Source organism: Callithrix jacchus, chromosome 19, assembly GCF_049354715.1.
Source record: "Callithrix jacchus isolate 240 chromosome 19, calJac240_pri, whole genome shotgun sequence".
Taxonomy (NCBI): domain Eukaryota; kingdom Metazoa; phylum Chordata; class Mammalia; order Primates; family Cebidae; genus Callithrix; species Callithrix jacchus.
In genome coordinates, this window is record NC_133520.1 from 17,612,566 (window position 1) to 17,634,779 (window position 22,214).

Sequence of the window (22,214 nt, forward strand, 5' to 3'; positions counted from 1 at the left end):
GCACTTCATCTCTGAATACTTCAGTATGCACTACATAGGCATAAGAACTTCCTATAAGACTATACGGCCGGGGTCCAAAGTGGCTCCCGCCGGAGGTCGTGGTCCTTGCGAAGGCGAGGTCATGAGTTCAAGGCTAACCTGAGCAACCTTATAAGCTCAAACTGATTGGCAAAAAAAAAAAAAAAGACTATACGGCCGGGCATGGTGGCTCAAGCCTGTAATCCCAGCACTTTGGGAGGCCGAGGCGGGTGGATCACGAGGTCGAGAGATCGAGACCAACCTGGTCAACATGGTGAAACCCTGTCTCTACTAAAAATACAAAAAATTAGCTGGGCATGGTGGTGCGTGCCTGTAATCCCAGCTACTCAGGAGGCTGAGGCAGGAGAATTGCCTGAACCCAGGAGGCGGAGGTTGCAGTGAGCCGAGATCGCGCCATTGCACTCCAGCCTGGGTAACAAGAGCAAAACTCCGTCTGAAAAATAAAATAATAAAATAAAGACTATACTACCATAATCACTCATAACAAAATTAACAGTAATTTCTTAATATTATCTAATGTCCTGTCCATATTCAAATTTCCCTGTTCTCAAGAAATGATTCTTGCAGTTTATTTCTTTGAACAAGGATCTAATCAAGCCGCACACGTTGACAAGAAAGTTGAAGTTTATTTTTGTTGTTATTTTATTTGCGGCTTGTTTTAAAGTGGTTATATAGTATTATGTCATTCCACAGTTAAGCATTGTTTAATGATAGAGCGCTTATAGAGCACTCATGTTAACATGCAATAAGTTAATGACTGAACGAACTCAAATGATAAAAATTCTGCAATTTAGCCTAATGATTCTCTTACTCAGATTTTTATTGTGTCATTTGATTAAAATTCTTCCACAGTTGCAACCAAGATTCCTTCATATTTTGAAAAGAAATGTTAAAAATTGAGAGTAGACTGGGCATGGTGGCTCAGACCTGCAATCCCACATTTTGGGAGGCCAAGATGGGCAGATCACTTGAAGTCAGGAGTTCAAGACCAGCCTGGCCAATATGGTGAAACCCTGTCTCTACTAAAAATACAAAAATTATCCAGGCATGGAGACACATGCCTGTAATCCCAGCTACTCAGGAAGCTGAGGCAGGAGAATCATTTGATCCCAGCCGGGAGGTGGAGGTTGCAGTCAGCTGGGATGGCACCACTGCACTCCAGCTGGGCAACAGAGCCAGACTCCATCTAAAAAAAAAAAAATTGATAGTGACAGTATATTTAATATGACTTTCCATTTGATGAAAATACTTGTCACATCATATGTTTTCTTTTCTAGGACATGCTTGCAAATAGCAACCTAAAACCTTCTCCCTTTTTCTTGCCACTTAGAAACAAAACACTAAAATTTATCAAAATAACTCAAGGGAAATCTTAAGAATTCCAGTAACAGATAATGAAAAAATTTTGTCTATTTTTGATGCCATCGTTTATCATGTAGTTAAATTTCAGTCTATGTCTTAATATTCATGTGATCTCCCAACAAAGCACAAAGTTACTTCAAAATGTATTCATAGACAAATTATTTTTATTGATTTGTCACCTTGACTCATTTGTTAAAAAAGGAAATTGGCATCTGTCTCCTTTTACGAATATTATTACATATTGCATCAAATTAGCATTATTAAAGACTTAAACATAAGACCTAACACCATAAAAACCCTAGAAGAAAACCTAGGCAAAACCATTCAGGACATAGGCCCAGGCAAGGACTTCATGGCTAAAACACCAAAAGCATTGGCAACAAAAGCCAAAATAGACAAATGGGACTTAATTAAACTCCAGAGCTTCTGCACGGCAAAAGAAACAATCATTAGAGTGAATTGGCAACCAACAGAATGGGAAAAAACTTTTGCAATCTACGCATCAGACAAAGGGCTAATATCTACAAAGAACTAAAAATCTACAGAATCTACAAAGAACTAAAACAGATTTATAAGAAAAAAACAAACAAACCCATTCAAAAGTGGGCAAAAGATATGAACAGACACTTTACAAAAGAAGACATATATGAGGCCAATAAACATATGAAAAAAATGCCTATTATCCCTGGTCATTAGAGAAATGCAAATCAAAACTACATTGAGATACCATTTCACACCAGTTAGAATGGTGATCATTAAAAAATCTGGAGACAACAGATGCTGGAGAGGATGTGGAGAAATAGGAACACTTTGACACTGTTGGTGGGAGTGTAAATTAGTTCAACCATCGTGGAAGACAGTGTGGTGATTCCTCAAGGACCTAGAAATAGAAATTCCATTTGACCCAGCAATCCCATTACTAGGTATGTATCCAAAGGATTATAAATCATTCTATCATAATGACACATGCACATGAATGTTCATTGCAGCACTGTTTACAATAGCAAAGACGTGGGAACCAACCCAAATGCCCATTGATGATAGACTGGACAGGGAAAATGTGGCACATATACACCATGGAATACTATGCAGCCATCAAAAACGATGTTTCTTTCCTTTGTAGGGACATGGATGAAACTGGAAACCATCATTCTCAGCCAACTGACACAACAACAGAAAACACCACATGTTCTCACTCATAGGTGGGTGTTGAACAATGAGAACACATGGACACAGGGAGGGGAGCATCACACCACACTGGGGTCTGTGTGGGGGAACTAGGGGAGGAGAGACAGCGGTAGGTAGGGAGTTGGGGAGGGATAATATGGGGAGAAATGCCAGATATAGGTGATGGGGAGGAAGGCAGCAAACCACATGTATGTACCTATGCTACAACCTTGCATGTTCTTCACATGTACCCCAAAACCTAAAATGCCATAAAATATATATTTTTTTTAAATTAGCATTATAATACTAAGGTGCTAAAGACAAAAACAAAAATTATTTCTTTATCGTATTCAAGGCAAAAATAATAATTTAAGTTTCTAAAAATGTGCAAGTTTTTATATAACTGAAAAAGGTGTTCACAAGCCAATAGAGGTTGGGAAGTGTTTTCTAGAACATTTGTTGTATTGCATGCCAGTTACAATTCTTTTGCTGGCACAAATATAACATTCTTAAAGCCCTGCAGTAAAACTTGGAAGTTTTTCAACTCAGGCTCCCGTCTCAGCTAGGATTTGATTCAGGGAAAACGACATTCCAGAAACAAGCTGTTCTATCTGTGCGAACTGAGCACTGCCGCTAACTGCTTCCAAGGCACTTCTGGCACCTGCTCAAGGCCATGGGACTTTCTAGAATCCAGAGCAAAGGGTGATACAGTTGAGGTTAGCCTCTCCTTAGTAGAAAAGAAATCAAGCCACTAGGCAAAAGAAAAAAAAAAAGGCTCCAAATTCCAAACGGAATGGGAGAAATATGTACTTTATCCAAATAAGCCATCCGAATAATACTGCTATAAATGGAAAAGACTTTGTTGTCAAGAAATTCCTTTATTAGGCCGGGCGCGGTGGCTCAAGCCTGTAATCCCAGCACTTTGGGAGGCTGAGGCGGGTGGATCATGAGGTCGAGAGATCGAGACCATCCTGGTCGACATGGTGAAACCCCATCTCTACTAAAAATACAAAAAATTAGCTGGGCATGGTGGCGTGTGCCTGTAATCCCAGCTACTCAGGAGGCTGAGGCAGGAGAATTGCCTGAACCCAGGAGGCGGAGGTTGCGGTGAGCCCATATCGTGCCATTGCACTCCAGCCTGGGTAACAAGAGCGAAACTCCGTCTCAAAATAAAAAAAAAGAAAAGAAATTAAATTTGCAATTAAAAGTCTTTTCACATAGAAAACTTCAGGCCCAGATGGTTTTCCTTGGAAGGAAGAACACCTAAGGAAGAAATAATACCTATTTTACACAAACTCTTGCAGATAATTGAACAGGAATACTTATTCTATAAAGCCTGTCTACCCTGATTCCAAACTCTGACAAACACATTACAAAAAAGAAAAACTATAGTTCACTATTCATTCATGAACACAGATTTTAAAACTTCAAACAACACGTCAGCAAATCAAATCCTACCATATATAAAAAAAAAATGGGGCCAGGGGGCAGTGGCTCATGCCTGTAATCCCAGCACTTTGGGAGGCAAGGTGGGAGGATAGCTTGAAGCCAGGAGATCAAGGCCAGCCTGGGCAACACAGTAAGACTCCATCTCTACAAAAATAAATTTTTTTTTAGTTAGCTGGGTGCCATTAGCTACTTGGGAGGCTGAGATGGGAGGATCACTTGAGCCCAGGAGAGCAAAAGCTTGTTTCAAAACATAGTAAGATAATGCATTATGACCCCGTGGTATTCACCCGCACAATGCAAGACTTCTCTAACAATTTTACAATCAATTAATAAAATTCACCATATTAAGAAACTAAAATTTTTTAAACCCACATGATTCAGCAGAAGATGAAAAGAAGCATTTGACAAAACCCAACATCAATATAGAATAGAAATTCTCCAAGGAGTAGAAATAGAAGAAAACATCCCCAGCCTGACAACGGGTGTGTAGAAAACACCTGCAGCTGACGTCACATTGGTGTGATGTCACACAGTGACATCACACTAATACGATGGTGAAAATGAATGCTTTCCCCATTTCTATTTGACACTGAACTGAGATTAAGATAGAGCAGTAAGCCAGTTAAAAAATAAGAACTGGCTTTCAGTTTTTAAAAAAGAAAGTAAAAGTGTCTATATTTATAGACCTTCTAATAAAATGACCTTTCATATAGAAAATCCAGTAGAATCTACAAAAAAGCAATCAGAATGAACAAGGAGTTCAGGAAGGTTGCCAGATATAAGCTCAATATAAAAACATTCTATATACTATGAATTAACAATCAGAAACTGAAATTTTACAAACTAACATTTACCATAACGTCAAACACTATGAGACAGGTAAATATTCAAGATCTCTACACTGAAAACTATAAAACACAGTTGCCATGTTATTCACAACATGGCTATAACTGGGAATAGCCAAAAAGTTCATCAGTAGCACAGAGAACAGATGAATAAATTGTGCTGTATTCATACAACTGAATATTACAAAGAAATAAAACAGACAAATTACTGATACCTGGAACAATATTGAGGAATCCCACAGACATTACTGAATCTAAAAAACCAAGCACGAAAAGGAGAATACATACTATAATGATTCCATTGATATATGAAGTCCCAGAAGGAAAATAAGCTGTGGTGTGCTTATCTCTGGCTGGTGTGTGTGTGTGTGTGTGTGCGTGCGTGCGTGTGTGACTTCTTTTTGGCCTGGATGGCTGGTGTGTGTGTGTGTGCGTGCGTGCGTGTGTGACTTCTTCTTGGCCTGGATGGCTGGTGTGTGTGTGTGTGCGTGCGTGCGTGCGTGTGTGACTTCTTTTTGGCCTGGATGGCTGGTGTGTGTGTGTGTGCGTGCGTGCGTGTGTGACTTTTTTGGCCTGGATGGCTGGTGTGTGTGTGTGTGCGTGTGTGCGTGCGTGCGTGTGTGACTTCTTTTTGGCCTGGATGGCTATGTACATGCTCACTGGAAATGGGGGACAGGCTGGAGATCCCTTTGGCATGTTTGGAAATGCTTAGAACAAGTGAGCTGGATAGAAGCTGGGCCCCTGCTCCTTTAAAGTGAGCCCTTGGTATGTGAGAGGGAGACAGAGAGGGGGCAATAGGCAAGAAGAAGCCTTCTAGGGTGATGGAAGTGTTCTACATCTTGATATGGTTGGTGACAATATGAGTGCATACATTTGTAAAACATCATACAACTGTGCTCTCACGTGATTGTATTTCACCATATGTAAGTTATACCTCAGTCAAATAAAAAGAGGGAGAAGGGACATCGGTCCTTCCTTACCCACTCATGAAGTCTCCAAAGATATACAGGCCATTGAGGTTTGGGAATTCACAACCCCGACAGACATAACCTCCAGTGACCGACTTCCCCACTGCGTGGCCATAAGCATAGATTGGCAGAACATCATCTGTCCAGGAGAGAGGAAAGAGAGTGAATGCCGTGGCCTAAAACTGAAAGCTTCAAGGAGGAAGAAGGGGACTTTTTAATGCAGTTGCCTAATTCAGTGAAGAACACTTTATCTCCTGGTCTTCAGTAGGACAGGCAATCAAGTGAATCATGTTTATTCTCAATAGACCAGCCACAATATTTGCAAGCTTCCTACTTAACCGCTATCTGCAGGCAGAGAGGAAGCCAAAAATTCCCTCCATCTATGAGGCAGTGACCTGGAAATCCATACAGCTAAGCTTTCCCCATAGGTTGATATGGCAGATATCCAGGTTTAAGGATATGGAAAATGTCAGTCTGTAAGACTGTTTTGTAACTTAGAGGACAAGAAAAGACTAAGAAGTAGTGATAGAGTCAGAACACTAGAATTTGAGCCAGGTGGGGTTTCAAGCATGCCTCAATTACTAGTGTTTAAAAAGTGTCCTTGGCTGGATGTGGTGGCTCACGCCTGTAATCCCAGCACTTTGGGCAGTTGAGGCGGGCAGATCATGAGGTCAGGAGATCGAGACCATCCCGGGCAACATGGTGAAACGCCGTCTCTTCCAAAAATACAAAAATTAGCTGGGCGTGGTGGTGCGCGCCTGTAGTCCCAGCTACTCGGGAGGCTGAGGCAGGAGAATTGCTTGAACCCAGGAGGCGGAGGTTGCGGTGAGCCGAGATTGTGCCATTGCACTCCAGCCTGGGTAACAAGAGTGAAACTCCATCTCAAAATAATAATAATAATATGCCTAAAATTAATGTGGGTAACTCATTTAAAATACAAATTTCTGGGTCAATCTCATTCCTCCAATCCACCCAAAATTCACATTCTTTAGGTCTGAGGCAGAGTCTGGGAATTCACTTTTTTAAAACAGCCACGGCCAAGATGTGTCTGGTGCCAGCGAGTGGCTGGAGGACCACTTGGAGAAGTACTATGCCACAGGACACAAACGAGGCATTACGAAAATGACCTGCAGAGCAGGACATTCAGGTTTTATTCCCCACCTCCACCTCCACCTCCACCCCACTCAACTCATCCAAGAAGTCAGCCACAGAGCTTCTTTCTTACCCAAAGAGGCATTGTGACAGTTTTCTGTAGTAACACGCAAATCCTTCCTTTGCTCTCCAGCCATGGTTTCCGCCTTTCACAATGAGGTCAACCTCTTCAAACCTGTTCTGGCCCACGTCCCCGCAGAATATCCGGCCTCGGCCCTGGTGCGTGACGGGGTCCCCTCGGTCTACAGCACAGCGCCACATGTTTCTGATCCCATAGGCATAGATGGCGGGGTGGGCCCCTGGCTCAGAAACAAACGGATTGTCCAAGGGGACTCGGTACCGCTTACCATCTGAGCCCACCCCATTCACATCGATCCTTAAAACTTTTCCCAGCAGGGAACTTCTGAAAGAAAGAAGGCCCAGAAACAGAATCAGGTAAACGAGGAAAGCCACAGGACTGAAGAGTCCACCCAGAAGGGCTGACTCATAGTTGATGCCAAGAGACTGCTGGAGATCACATGGGAAGATGTGACTTCTTATTTTCCTTCATTTTTTTCTTTTTTTTTTTTTTGTACCAGCAAGAATGAGCTTGAAGATTTTCTTTTAAATCTATACAAGATATTTAAGACTGCCCCATGTTTGGCTCAAAGAGAACTACTAGGCAAAGTTTGATGTGATCCTGGCCCACGTGACCCTGAGCAAGCTGCAGCTTCTATTCTTATTTTAATGATGAGGACGGCTTCTCTCTGACTTGGGCCAACATGACAATTTTTTTTTTAAATACTTACGGCCGGAGAGGCATGTTTATTCTTGATAAATATAATAAAGGGCAATTTAAACTTTGGTATTGGTTTACATGAGTCAATTCAAGGTCAGTGACTGGAGAACTGTATTAAGAGAAACCAGAGGTCAAAACACTCTTCAGGAAGGAGCCCTCTAACAACGTACATTTGAAGATTGGGGGCTAAAAATCCACTCTGAATGAACACCGTTAAGCAAAGGATGTACAACATCCATCAACATCTGTTTCAAAAACAGCATGCTTCTAAAATGATACATCTCTTTACAAAGTAAACCTTACAGTATTAATAACTACAGAGACACCACTGGGATGAGCTCCAGATCCCCCGCTGACTTCCATGAAGCACCCGTGGGCCACGGCTTAAGGCATCCGTCTTAATCCGGGGGCTTTAAGAACATCTTCTTTGCTTTAATCGGTTGTACGTCTCCATTTTCATCTTCTTCATAATTGGTATGGTCTCTCTTTCTGGCAAACTTTTTCCCAATTGTCCCCACCAAGGTCTCATATCTTCTAGCCATCTCTTCATCTGACACATCGAGCTCCACTGTTTCATCTTCAACGTCTTCTGCTTTGCGCTTAGCATTCATATGAAGCATCAATTTCTCAACCTCAGGATTAAAGCCTCTGAATGACATTCTTTCATAGAGAAGATCTTCACATAATAAGAAACTCTGCTCTTATATTATGAAACTCTCTTTCTCTTTAAGCTCTGGCAAATCCCAGCACCAGTGCTCTTCACTAATGATTTTCTTTTCTTCCTCTTCCAGTTGTTTCTGGGTTTCGAGTCCAGTCCCCTTTGCATAAACTTCATGCAAAGCAGATTCTTGGACAACTTTGTCTTGCACTCGGCTGCCATGGTGGCTCCCGCCCAGCGCCGTATTCCTATGACAATTTTTTTAAAGAAGCTGGTTATATTGTTTGCTCTTTATTTAACAACATGGTCAGTTAAAAGAATAGAACAGAAGCTTTTGAGAGTCTCTGCCTGTGACTATGCTCTCTGGGGCTGACTTTCCTCATTTGAAAGGCAGAAGAGAGTAACTGAGAGCCTTGTGCCACCACTTCCTGGGAGGATGAGAAATTCCACACTCAAGTCAAGGGTCTGGGATCTAACGGACACAAAAATCAAAGGCTGCTATTATATTTAATATATTGGCCAGGCATGTGGCTCATGCCTGTAATCCCACATTTTGGGAGGCTGAGGTAGGAGGATAGCTTGAGGCCAGGAGTTCAAGAACAGCCTGGGCAATACAGTGAGACCCCACCTCTATTTAAAATATATAGCTAGATAAATATTATTTACCTTGCAGTGTGGTTGTGATGTAAGGGTTAAGTGTTATGTGTATATAGCATTTAATGCAATTCTTGAATCACCATAGGTATTTGACAAATGTTAGCTTTGTTTTATTTATTTATTCATTTATTTAGTTTGAGATGGAGTTTCACTCTTGTCACCCAGGCTGGAGTGCAATGGCACTATCCTGGTTCACCACAACCTCCACCTCCCGGATTCAAGTGATTCTCCTGCCTCAGCCTCCCGAGTAGTTGGGATTGCAGGCCTGCGCCACCACGCCCAGTTAATTTTGTATTTTTAGTAGAGACAGGAGTTCTCTATGTTGATCAGGCTGGTCTCGAACTCCCAACCTCGGGTGATCCGCCCACCTCAGCCTCCCAAAGTGCTGGGATTTCAGGCATGAGCCACCAGGCCCAGCTAGCTTTGTATTATTATAACCTCAATATTTTTATTACTAGGAACACTAGGAGCCAAGTGCTTACTGGGTGCAAAGAGCAGAAGGACAACATGACCTTTATTTAGGCAACTCAGCATCCCTGGGCTCTGGTGCCATATCATGTGGGTGGGGATTTGTTTTTTTCCGCTTACTCACTGTATGACCTCTGTGCCTCCATTTTCCTGTCTGTAAAATAGATATCATTATATGTATAATTCATAGGATTCATTCATTCCATGTGCAATTATGGGGCGACTCCCTTGTGCCAGGCACTGTCCTAAGTGCTGGTGATACATCAATTAACAAAATAGATATAAATTCTTGCTCTTGAAGGTTTTTAGAATTACCTTCTCAGATACATGTAAAGATTTAGACCAGTGTCTGACAAGCTGCAATCCCCCAATACACATTGGCTCTCAGTATTTAATTTCTCATGTGTCTCCAGGACATAGCGCAGTGCCTGGAACACAGTGTACAATAATATTATTGAGTTGAATTGAATTAAATGATTAGTATTGTAAATAATGACCTGCTAATATATATTTAAAATCCTGAATTCTCCTTTCCATAACATTCTGATGGTTATATTGAGCATCAGTAATGCTAACTACCAAAATATACTACTTGTGAAAGTTTTGCAACAGAAAACCAAGTGTTCCTCCCACTGCCCCATCGGAGTGGACCACATCTTGCAGTATGTGATTTGAGTTGGATGCCGTCCCTGCAAAGACGTCATAGCAGCGTCTCACTCTAAAGGGACAGGGGCCCAGCCTCCATCCAGCTTACTTGTTCTGAGCATTTCCAAACATGCCAAAGGGATCTCCAGCCTGTCCCCCGTCCCCAGTGAATACATACATATAGCCATCCAGGCCAAAAAGAAGCTGTCCGCCATTATGGTTTGAGGCCGGTTCTTCGATCTCCAAGATGACTCTGGAAGAGAAAAAAGAAACCATGCGTTAGGCTTTGACACAAGCTGAAGCTGCATCCTCTTGAGATACCCAAAAATGACTAGTCCAAGCCACCAAAATTTGCCAAGCCAGCGAGACCTGCTTCTGAGTTTTCAAGGATCACTAAGTAGGTAGCTTCGGGGCTCTGAGATGCCCCTTATTTCCTGGTTAACTCTTTCATGGCTCATTTTTTGTTTTCTTTTTTTTTTTTTTTTGGGACAGAGTCTCACTCTGCACCCAAGCTGGAGTGCAATGGTACAATCACAGCTCACTGCAACCTCTGCCTCCAGGTTCGACCAATTCTCTTGCCTCAGCCTTCCTAGTAGCTGGGATTACAGGCACAGGCTGTAAACATGCCTGAATAATTTTTTGAGACCTTGCCCTGTAGCCCAGGTTGGAATGCAGTGGTACAATCTCGGCTCACTGCAACCTCTGCCTCCTGGGTTCATGCGATTCTCCTGCCTCAGGGTAGCTGAGTAGCTGGGGTCTACAGGCATGTGCCACCAAGCCCGATTAATTTTTGGTAGAGACTGGATTTCGCCATGTTGGCCAGGCTAGTCTTGAACTCCTGACCTCAAGTGATCCGCCTGCCTCGGCTTCACAAAGTGTTGTGATTACAGGCATGAGCCACCATGACCAGCTAATTTTTCTTTCATGCCATGACTTAATGAGCTGTGGACCTGGCCAGGCTAACAGCTGTTCTTTTCTAGGGTTTGCCTTTACTATCTGCCCTATCAGGACGTTCCATCCCTTCCTTCGAGCAACTTAAGAGGGTTAACCTATCAGTTCTTTATGCTTTTTGCAATCCCCCAACCTGTCTACAATGAGAAAAGAGGCAAGAGAGAAAGAAGAAGGGGAAAAAAAAGGCAGAGTGGTAGAGCGGAAACAGCACGAGCTTTGTATCAGTTAGAACAGTCCTCACCGGGCCATGCATCCAGTAGCTTGATGGCCTGTATCACAGCTTCCAGTGAGAATGAGAAATCCCACATTCAGAGTAAAGGGCCTGGGATCTAATGGCCGCATAATAATCACAGGCTATTATGTTTCATAGGTTGATACTATCTCTCATCTTTTCTCAGATTCCTATGGCTGCTGGTCCTTGCTTACCCTTTGTAAAGACAGGCAAGCATGGCTTTACTTGCGGTAACTGTAAGGTGACGGCTACACCCCATTAAACAGCCTTGACTCAAGACTCTAACCCGGGCCTCCCGCAGTCAGCAGTGACTCCTTTCTCAACAGGTCCGGCTAGTGCTGTAAATCCGGTAAAGCTCCCCTCTGCTGTGTCACCGGCCTGGCATGATTTCCGAACATGGCACAGCTGCAGGCTCTCCCGAGTATGTCTCACCTCTCTGATTTCAGGTCAGCTTTGTTGGGATCAGCCCGAGAAACCTTCATCTCACTAATCCGGATCTTTTCTTACTTTTTTCTTGTCCAGGCACGAATAATAAATGTAGAACTTGCGGTTGTGGTGGAATTTGGGGTGAAAAGCCAACCCCAAGAAGCCCCTCTCATCCCGGATCCACGGGGTGGTCAACACGATGTTCTTGAGGTCCAGAAAGGGTTGCTCCAGGCGACTGCCGTCGGGGAGATAGACCCACACCACCCCTACCTGCTCGGCCACAAAGAGGCGATGGGTGCCGTCCCCAGCATGGACCATGGAGACGGGGTTCCTGAGCCCGAGCTGCAGGCAGCCCCGGGGGTCCTGGGCCACCACGCCCAGGTTGCGGTGGAGATAGTCGTTCCTCAGGACGTTGGGGAAGCAATAGTCCTTGTCAGGAAGGTCCAGGAGGCGGCAGAAGCGGGCGCCATCGGTTCCTGGGGACTCCTGGGGGCCGCGGTCGCTGGTCAGCAGGGAGATGGGGGAGTGGCAGTTAGAATGGAAGGCGGAGCAGTAGTCAGAGCAGAGGCCCGGGAGATTCCGGGGGCGCGTCTGAGGGTGCTCGGCGTCGTAGAGGTGGGCTGCGTGGGGCGAGCACTCCCGGAAGAGAGCGCGGAGCTCAGGCTCAGCATCAGACCTGTCACACCCGCGCTTCTCTCAAGTTTTAAGCAAGCAGAAAGGAAAAATGGTCCTGGGGGAAGAAAAGCAGGATTCTGGAGTTTTTGTTACCAACTGCTGCTAAATCTCTTCTCTGTGATTTTCTGCCCAGTTTATGCTCCTGGAAGTCAGAAAGGGGGGAAAATCTCTCATATTCACTATATTGTCTCTAACATTTCAGCTTAGTTTGTGACTTTTAAAGTTTTATTAAACGATGCATGATTTTTTTTTTCAAAAGGATGTTACTAAATTTCTCACTCTCTTTTTATTTTTTAATTTTAATTTTATTTTTCATAGAGACAGCCTCACCCGGTTGCTCAGGCTGATCTCAAACTCCGGGCTTAAGTGATTCTCCTGTCTCCTCCACCTCCCCAAGTGCTGGGATTACAGACATGAGCCACTGTGCCAGCCCAGCCTCCTTTTCTTATAGATGCTCTATCTACCAAGATTTTATTTCTTTATACAAATCTGAAACAATTTGGAAAAAAAAATTCACATTGGTCCAATCTGGTTGTTGGACATACAGTATTATTTATTTTTTCTGTGCTTTTCCATATTTTTGGAATATTTTACAATGAAAAATACAATTATCAAAATGGACATTGGATGCATCACTCTCAAAGATTAGGTGGCTAGCAATTTCTTCAATTATTTATTTAAAATATTTCAGTGTTTAATATATGCAAAGTACCATGCTGGAACCTATACACATTTGAATTGTGGCAATAGGGATATATCCTTATGCAGACATATGAGGACTATTTGCCCAAATGAGTATCTGCTACTCGGACCTCCCTAGATTATAACATTTTTTTAGGAGTAAAATAGAATATTGTGAGCAGACGAGTGACTCCCAGTAGTGATAAAAGACAGAGGCAACAGAGATTAGGAAGGTAAGAAAGTCCAATTCAAGGCTGTACACAGCGGCTCATGCCTATAATCCCGGCCAGCACTTTAGGATACCAAGGCGGGCAGATCACCTGATGTCAGGAGTTCGATATCAGCCTGACCAATATGATAAAACGCCGTCTCTACTAAAAATACAAAAATTAGCTGGATGTGGTGGCGGGTGCCTATAATCCCAGATATTCAGGAGGCTGAGACAGCTGAATTGCTTGAACCTGGGAGGCAGAGGTTGCAGTGAGCCGAGATCACGCATTGCATTCCAGCCTGGGTAACAAAAGTGAAGCTTCATCTAAAAAAAAAAAAAAGGAAGAAGAAGAAGAAAAGAAGAAAACAAAATCCAATTCAAAGGGTGTTGTTTGGAGCCATGCATTAGAGCAGAGTTCACCCACCAGCCCAGGAGCCCCCTTCTGATCACTAAGGACTCTCCTGAGACAGCCAGCCTGTGCAAAGTCGTCTCCTTCACCTATGTGCTCCTATCACTTCACAAAAGGACCAGCAGCATTTTTCATGTATATGGGAGTTCCCTGTTCTCTCTTATTTCCCCTGACTGTAGATTTCAGAGCCAGCTTTCAGTCATTGCGCAGAGGGGAAGAAGGAGCCCAGAGATTCACAGTGGCTCCCCTATGGCTGTTTCCACTTAAGACACTTATCACAGCAGCTATTTAGGCAACATGACCCGCTCTGAAGTGTCCCCTCACTGATTCTGTGCACTCTCAGGGAGTGGGAAAAAGAGAGAGGGGAGACTGAAATAAGGATGCACTACTGGAGAATAGAAGGGGGCTGTGGAAAGAGAACCACAACTATGGCACACTCTCATGCAGCCATTTAGAGTTTGCAAAGTTGCTTCTGCTCAATTAGCTCAGTAATTAAGCAGATGCTTCCCCACTTTAAAGGGAAGAAAAATCAAAGCCCATAGAGTCTCTAGCCAGGCTCAGTGGCTCACACCTGTAATCTCAGCACTTTGAGGGGCTGAGGTGGGTAGATCACCTGAGGTCAGGAGTTTGAAACCAGCCTGGCCAACATGGTGAAACCCTGTCACTATTAAAAATACAAAAAAATTAGCCAGGAATGGTGGTGCACACCTGTAGTCCCAGGTACTCAGGAGGCTGAGGCAGGAGAATCACTTGAACCTGGGAGGCCGAGGTTGCAGTGAGCCAACATGTGCCACTGTACTCCATCCTGGGCAACAGAGCAAGATTCTGTCTCAAAAAAAAAAAAAAAAAAAAAAAAAGAGTCCTCTGTGACTGTCCTGTTGAGTCTCTCTTACATGCCAGGCATTGTTCTCTGCATTGACTGGGATGCAGCAGTGAGTGAAATGCACAAAATCTGTCTTCTAATGGAGCATATATTTGCGGGGAGCTCAGAAAACTGTTAAGGAAACCAGCCAGTGCTGCTCTTCCTATACTTTAGCCCGGTGTAATCTAAAGGGCGCAAGACTTGGAACCTAAGCATCTAGCTCTGTGCCCCAGCACTGTTTTACCTCGGGTAAGTCATCTAAAACTCTTGAGCCCTCACCAGTAAAATGAGGATCGTAACAACTGCCTGCAGAATCACTGTACCCAGCAAGGATTCTGCAAGTGTCAAGGAAGAAGGAAGACCTTACAAACGTGAAGAAATAAACACGTGAAGGATTCTTTGGTTGAAATTGTTCTTACTCCTCAAATCCCTACAACAACAGAGCTGCTGACTTTGACTTTCTGAAGCTTCACGCAAGAGGGCAGGGTCAGGTGTAGACGATTTTACCGGGGAGATCTCAGAAATAAACATTCTCAGTGCTGCTCATCAAAGCTCAGCTTCTACCCTAATGGGTATCCTAGAGTTAATTCTCCAGGCAACAGTAGAGGGGTGGTACCTGAGAGTATAGCCGCAGGCGGTGCCACCCAGGTGGCTGAACTTTCTGAGCCAGGCTCAGCTGTAATTCTCTCCTGGCCTCTGGGAAGCTTGGTTAACCACTCCGCACCCTGTGTGGGAGTTACGGTGGTCAGCAAGTTCAGGAACAGTGGCACCAGGAGTCATGAAGAGATGCCTGTGGATAGCCAAGGCATTGCGCTGAGAAGCCCAGGAGGGTCTCAGATCAAAAGGCTGCCTGGACTTCCTGTCTCTCCTCCCCATCATCATTAGAGGGGTCCTCCCCATGCCATCTCTTTCATCAGCTTTCCAAATGCTGACCTCTCCCCATTCACCCCCAAACACCTTCTTCCTGCAAAGTCTGTGTGTGCCGCCTGCACCCGTCTTGTTTTCAGGCTGAGCTCAACCAAAACAATGCCTCCCAGGGTTGTGGATTTTGGCTGTTGAGCAGCCAGGAGAAGCAGACACTGTGAGTCACTGCTATTCAGCAGCTTGTATCTCTCTCTCCCAGCTCTGGAGTGTTGGGCAGACAGAACTCTGGGGAGAGTCCCCAACCCCTGCCACTGCCACTGTCACACCAGAGATGATCTGGCACAAATCACCCAGATAAGACAGGACTGAACCCCAGCAGATACCACCAGCCCCTCCCTGAATGCACTTGGTAAATGCCATGGGGATAAGTGCCTAACTCTCTGAGCATGGCAGAGGATGCAAATAATTATTTGCCATGCACCGCAGAGGGAGCGTGGCAAATAATGGCTACTCTGAGAACTCCAGGAAGAGTGTCCCTCTCATTCTCCTGGAGCCTGGGGAAGAATCAGGGCCAGCAGGATCCCAGAGGGAGAGCTCTGGGGAACCCATAGAGATCAAAGACAGCACACCTTCACGTCAGTGTGCCTGTCCAAAGCTGGCAGCTCCAAGGTGAAGCACCCGGCACGTGAACTTCTAAAGGGCTGGGCTCCCAAAGCACCCCTCCCCTCAAGACCCACACCATGCAGCCCAGCACATAAAACCCTGGGGCTGGAAGGCACTTTTACTACCTGACAAAGGATGTCTTTAATGTAATCTCCACACAGCTCATGTCTCTTCAGATCAAAGTATTCCATGTCCCAATACCGGGCAGCGATGCGGCAGTCCTTGTGCTGGTCACAGAAGCCGAAGGACTCATAGTCAGAGCAAAACTCAAGGTGCAGAAGGGGCCGGAAAGGGGGCCCATAATCCAGGCACTGGGGGTGTCCCTGCATCAGGCCCACCTGGCCCAACAAGGATGTGAGGCAGAGGTAGAAAATGCCAGAAGAGAGCCAGGGGGCCCAGCAACACAGACTGCCGCGCAGACTAGAGTGGACGTTCTCAGCATTCTGGCCTTGGGAGCACTCGGGCTGCTGTGTTTGCTCAGGTTGGCTTCCCCGCTCTGCTCAAGGTCCTCCCTCTCTTCCTACCCCAACTCCACCCGGTCTTCCCTTCCTTCCTCCTCTTCCCCTCCTCTCCTACTGAGGTGGTTTCTGAGCAGTGACCCTTCTGTGGGCTCCCTTTGAAAACCGTGAGAGGTGTCCCTTCCCCCTTCCTCAACCCATCTAAACAGGAAGCCCCACTCTAGGCTGCTAGTGTTATGGGGTCACACGTTTGCTCAGCCAAAAGTGCAATGGTGTCAACGGCAGAGGCGCTTCGATTCCTTAAAACTACAGAGAATTCCTACTGTGTGTGGGGAGGTCCGGAAATTTACACTTTTTTACTGATTCTTCACAGGCTGAGGGCCCAGAGTCATCATGAGAACACCATATATTACATCATCCCAGACTTCACACTCCATGGAAGGAAAGCTTCAAGATTTCCTACAGTGCTGAAGGGCACCAAGGGGGTGGGGGACATGGAGGGACCATAGCAGGAGGCACGTGTGCTGCATAGCTCTCAGATCTGGCAAAGTATAGGAAGAGAGGGCATTTCATGAATCTTGCATCTGCAGTAAGGACCAAGGAGAGGAAAGAGGGAGGACACAGTGAAGGAAAAGAAGGAAGGGTCTTAGTCCTTACTTAGTCCATGCTGCTGTAACAAAACACCACAGAGTATAATTTACAAATAATAGAAAGGTATTGGTCACAGTCATGGAGGCTGAAAAGTCCAGGATCAATATGGCAGTAGGGACTGGGTGTGGTGGCTCATGCCTGTAATCCCAGCACTTTGGGAGCCTGAGGCAGGAGGGTCACTTGAGCCCAGATTGGAAACATTGTGAGACCCCATCTCTACAAATATAAAAAGAAAATTGGCCGGGCATGGTGGCTCAAGCCTGTAATCCCAGCACTTTGGGAGGCCGAGGCGGGTGGATCACGAGGTCAAGAGATCGAGACCATCCTGGTCAACAAGGTGAAACCTCGTCTCTACTAAAAATACAAAAAATTAGCTGGGCATGGTGGCGCGTGCCTGTAATCCCAGCTACTCAGGAGGCTGAGGCAGGAGAATTGCCTGAACCCAGGAGGCGGAGGTTGCGGTGATTCAAGATTGCGCCTGTGTAACAAGAGCGAAACTTTGTCTCAAAAAAAAGAAAGAAAAAAGAAAATTAACCAGGCATGACGGTGCACACCTATAGTTCCAGCTACTTGGGAAGCTGAGTCAGGAGGATTGCTTGAGCCCAGGAGTTTGAGGCTGCGGTCAGCTATGATCATGCCACTGCACTCAGGCCTGGGCAACAGAGCAAGACCATCTCTAAAAATAAAAAATAAGAGATGCCAACAGGTTCACTGTCTGGTGAGGGCTCTGTTCCTCATTGATGGTGACTTGTTGCAACATCCTCCCACAGTGGAAGGAACAGAAGAGTTCAAATCCACTCCTTCAAGACCTTTTATTAGGACCCGAATCCTACCCAAGAGTCCTCTACCCTCAAGACCTAATCATCTAGTAAAGGTCCCACTTCTTAATACTATCACATTTCAATATGTGAATACGATTACATTTCAATACATGAATCTGAGGTAGGGAGGGACACATTCAGACCATAGGTGAGGGAGGGTGGTCCAGTGAAAACAAGGAGTCAACAAGGAATGTTTGGGACAATGTCCCCAGGAAGCACAGGACGACTGGGTGCCTTTCTTTGCCAAATCTATACCTGCTGTAGGGACCCTCCTCCTCACTCAGTGTGTGTTCCACATTACTATTTAAAAATGTGTTTTGGCCGGGCGCGGTGGCTCAAGCCTGTAATCCCAGCACTTTGGGAGGCCGAGGCAGGTGGATCACGAGGTCAGCAGATTGAGACCATCCTGGTCAACATGGTGAAACCCCGTCTCTACTAAAAATTACAAAAAATTAGCTGGGCACAGTGGCACATGCCTGTAATCCCAGCTACTCAGGAGGCTGAGGCAGGAGAATTGCCTGAACCCGGGGGCAGAGGTTGCGGTGAGCCGAGATTGCGCCATTGCACTCCAGCCTGGGTAACAAGAGCGAAACTGCGTCTCAAAAAAACAAAACAAAAAAAAAACAAAAATGTGTTTTGTGGCTGGGTGTGGTGGCTCACACCTGTAATCCCAGCACTTTTGGAGGCTTAGGCAGGCACACCACAAGGTCAGGAGTTCAAGACCAGCGTGACCAGCATGGTGAAACCCCATTTCTACTAAAAATACAAAAAAATTAGCTAGGTCTGGTGGCACATGCCTGTAGTCCTAGCTGCTCCAGAGGCTGAGGCAGAAAAATTGCTTGAATCCAGCAGGTGGAGACTGCAGTGAGCCAAGAGCGCACCACTGCACTCCAGCCTGAGTGACAGAGAGAGACTGTCTCAACAAAATAAAATAAAATAAAAAAGGCATAGTGGGGGGCGTCTGTAATCCCAGACACTTGGGAGGCTGAGGCAGAATTGTTTGAACCCAGAAAGCAGAGGTTACAGTGAGCCGAGACTGTGCCATTGCACTCCAGCCTGGGCAACAAGAGCAAAACTCCATATCAAATAATTATAATAATAAAATAAACAATAAAATAAAAATGTGTTTTGCTTTGTACACATCCCTTGCACATGAAGCTTTGATAAATATTTACTGAATGAATGAATGAATGAATGAATGCAGAACATGGAGTCCCAAACTCACACAGCCCCAAACCCAAACAGACATGAGCTGGGCATAGGTCCACGGGGACATTTGGCACTTGAGCTAACTCTCCTTTTAGCATTTTCCATGGTTCTGGTCCACATTGAATTTCCCTACTGGCAAAAGCTTCCATTTGAAATGCAGATGAAGTCCGAATTTCTTCTTATTCCAGATGTGCTTTATAGAGGGCACCCAACCTGGCTGCCCAGCTCATCACCAGGAACAGGGTTTGCCGGGATATCATCAAGAAGGGCCAGTGAACCTCAGTCTACCTAAGCCTATATTCACAATGTTCTGGATTATGAAAGCCCCAAATAGCATTTAAAATACAAAAAAATTGGCCAGGTGTGCTGGTTAATGCCTGTAATCCCAGGACTTGGGAGACCAAGATGGGAGGATCACTTGAGCCCAAAAGTTTGAGACCAGACTGGGCAATGCAGTGAGACCCTGTTGCTATAAAAGTTTTAAAAATTAGCTGGGCACGGTGGCATGTACCCATAGTCCTAGTTACTTGGAAGCCTAAGGTGGGAGAATTGCTTGAGCCCAGGAGTTCGAGGCTGTGGTGAGCTGTGATCACACCACTGCACTCCAGCCTAGGTAACAGAGTGAGACCCTGTAGATAGGTAGGTAGGTAGATAGAAGGATAGATAGGTAGGTAGGTAGTAGATAGATAGATAGATAGGAGGGAGTAGTCAGAATAATTTTCAGCTCAGTCTTGCTTTCTTATTTGTACTGTTCAATATTACACCTAGGTAGCCAGAAGCAGTGGCTCACACCTGTAATCTCTTTGGGAGGCCAAGGTGGGTGGATCACTTGAGGCTAGGAGTTCAGAACCAGCCTGGCCAACATAGGGAACTCTATCTCTACTAAAAATACACACAAACCAAAAAAATTAGCTGAGTGTGGTGGCACACACCTGTAATCCCAACTACTCAGGAGGCCAAGGCAGGAGAATCACTTGAACTCAGGAGGTGGAGGCTGCAGTGAGCTGAGATCACACCATTGCATTCCAGCCTGGGTGACAGAGTGAAACTCAGTCTCAAAAAAAAAGCATACCTAGTTGAGTGGTGTTTTTTAAAACATGGATCACACCTATAATCCCAACACTTTGGGAAGTCGAGGTGGGTGGATGGCTTGAGCCCAGAAGTTTCAAACCAGCCTGGGCAACATAGTGAGACTCTGTCTCTACAAAAAGTAAAAATAAAAAATTAGCCAGATGTGATGGTGCATGGCTGTGGTGCCAGCTACTTGGGAGGCTGATGTAGGAGAACTGCTTGAGCCCAGAAGGTCAAGGCTGCAGTGAGTCATTATTGCACCACTGGACTCCAGCCTGGGTGACAGAGTGAGACCCTGTCTCAAAATAAATAAAAAATAAAATAAAATAAATGTCCATGATTCACTGGTAACTGTTGCTATTTCTTCTGGGTTGTTTGCTCAGATGTCACAGAATGTCATGGTTCTGGAAGCCTTGAGCAGGAGGAGTAACATTGGACTAACTTCCGCCAGTGAACTCACCCCTATTGCCTTCTCAGAATCATCTAACCCTGGGATATGTAAGAATGAGTGCATTCTCTCATTCATATGGGACCTGGGAGTATTTTCTAATCTCATGAAATTCATGTCTCCGTTTCCCCTTTGCCATGAAAAATATGGAAATCTTAATGTTTTGAGCAGAGTCACTGCAAGATTAGCAGGGAAAGATCGGCAGGCAGAATCTGATCAGACATAGTGACAGCATGAGTTTCTGATTATCAAAATATGTAACATTTCAGATGATGCTACATTTTAGATATAATTGTATAATATGTATAATTATGTAATAATCATGCAATAATTTTACAAAAGATTTTGTGGTGTTAATTCAGTAAATACATATTATTTTGTCTGAAGAATGCTGGAAGAGAAGTGTTTAACAGAAAACTAACATATAAAATATTTTCAAGAAGTTTGTGCTCTGAGAAAAAAGGATTAAGTATCCAAATAACACAAGGCAGACATAAGATTAAGATAACAGCCAGGAGCAAACGCTATGAGGGATCACAAGGAGGGAGAGATGACATTGGACTGCATAGGGATTAAGAATATTGTAATCAAAGTTGAGTGGGGCTTTTAGATAAGGAATGGATGCAAAAGAACAGAAAACACATTTTCACTGAGTGTTAGGAGAGCTTATGAAATAACTCTGGAACTATAAGCTAGGACAAGACAGAGTATCTGAAATCACTCAGCTTCCACTTTTGAAGCAAACATAATCCTTTAAAAAAATTATTTAGTTTGCTAGGGCTGCTGTAACACAGCCACAGACTTGGCGGCTTAAACAGAAATGTATTCCTTCCCAGCTCTGGAGCCCAGACGTCTGAGGTTGAGATGCTGGCAGAGTTGGTCCCTCCTGAAGGCCGTGAGCGACACTGCTCCATGCCTGATCTCTAGCTTCGTGGGGTCTGCCAGCAATCTTGCATTCCTGGACTGTGGATGCATCACCCCGAGCTCTGTCTTCATGTTCACATGGTGCTCCTTCTCCCTGTGTGCGTTCATGTCCAAATTTCCCCTTTTCATCAGGACACCAGACATACTGGATTAGTGCCTACCATAATGACTTCATTTTAACCTAATTCTCTCTGTAAAAACTATCTCCGAATAAGGTCACATTCTGGGGTATTGTGGGTTAAGACTTCAACAATTCTTTTTTAGGAGAATTCAGCCCATAGCAGTAGCACACATTCACACACACACACACACACACACACACACAGTTTCATATAGCATGCACATTTTAACTTTTTTTCCCCCAAGACAGGGTCTCACGGTTACCTAGGCTGGAGTGCAGTGATGCCAGTAGCTGGAACTGCAGGTGTGTGCCACCATGCCCAGCTAATTTTTGCTTTTTTTTTTTTTTT

The 22,214-nt window shown here is 44.7% G+C and overlaps 1 protein-coding gene and 1 pseudogene across 2 annotated transcripts; both read right to left on the minus strand.

Annotated features, from left to right (window-relative positions):
- Positions 1-3,487: 3,487 nt before the first annotated feature.
- LOC103787243 (HHIP-like protein 2) lies at positions 3,488-20,937 on the minus strand. Its single transcript, XM_078357346.1, is given in 10 exon segments — positions 3,488-3,831; positions 5,843-5,969; positions 7,056-7,075; positions 7,077-7,385; positions 10,298-10,441; positions 11,804-11,874; positions 11,876-12,492; positions 12,566-12,614; positions 16,288-16,500; positions 20,833-20,937. Coding segments are annotated over 10 exon segments (1,866 nt in total). The 3' UTR covers positions 3,488-3,620.
- LOC144580360 (M-phase phosphoprotein 6-like) lies at positions 7,858-9,909 on the minus strand (annotated as a pseudogene). The gene is made up of 3 exons (XR_013529741.1): positions 9,859-9,909; positions 9,558-9,697; positions 7,858-8,666 (listed from the first exon to the last, which is right to left on the minus strand). The product of XR_013529741.1 is annotated as an M-phase phosphoprotein 6-like (transcript).
- Positions 20,938-22,214: the final 1,277 nt, after the last annotated feature.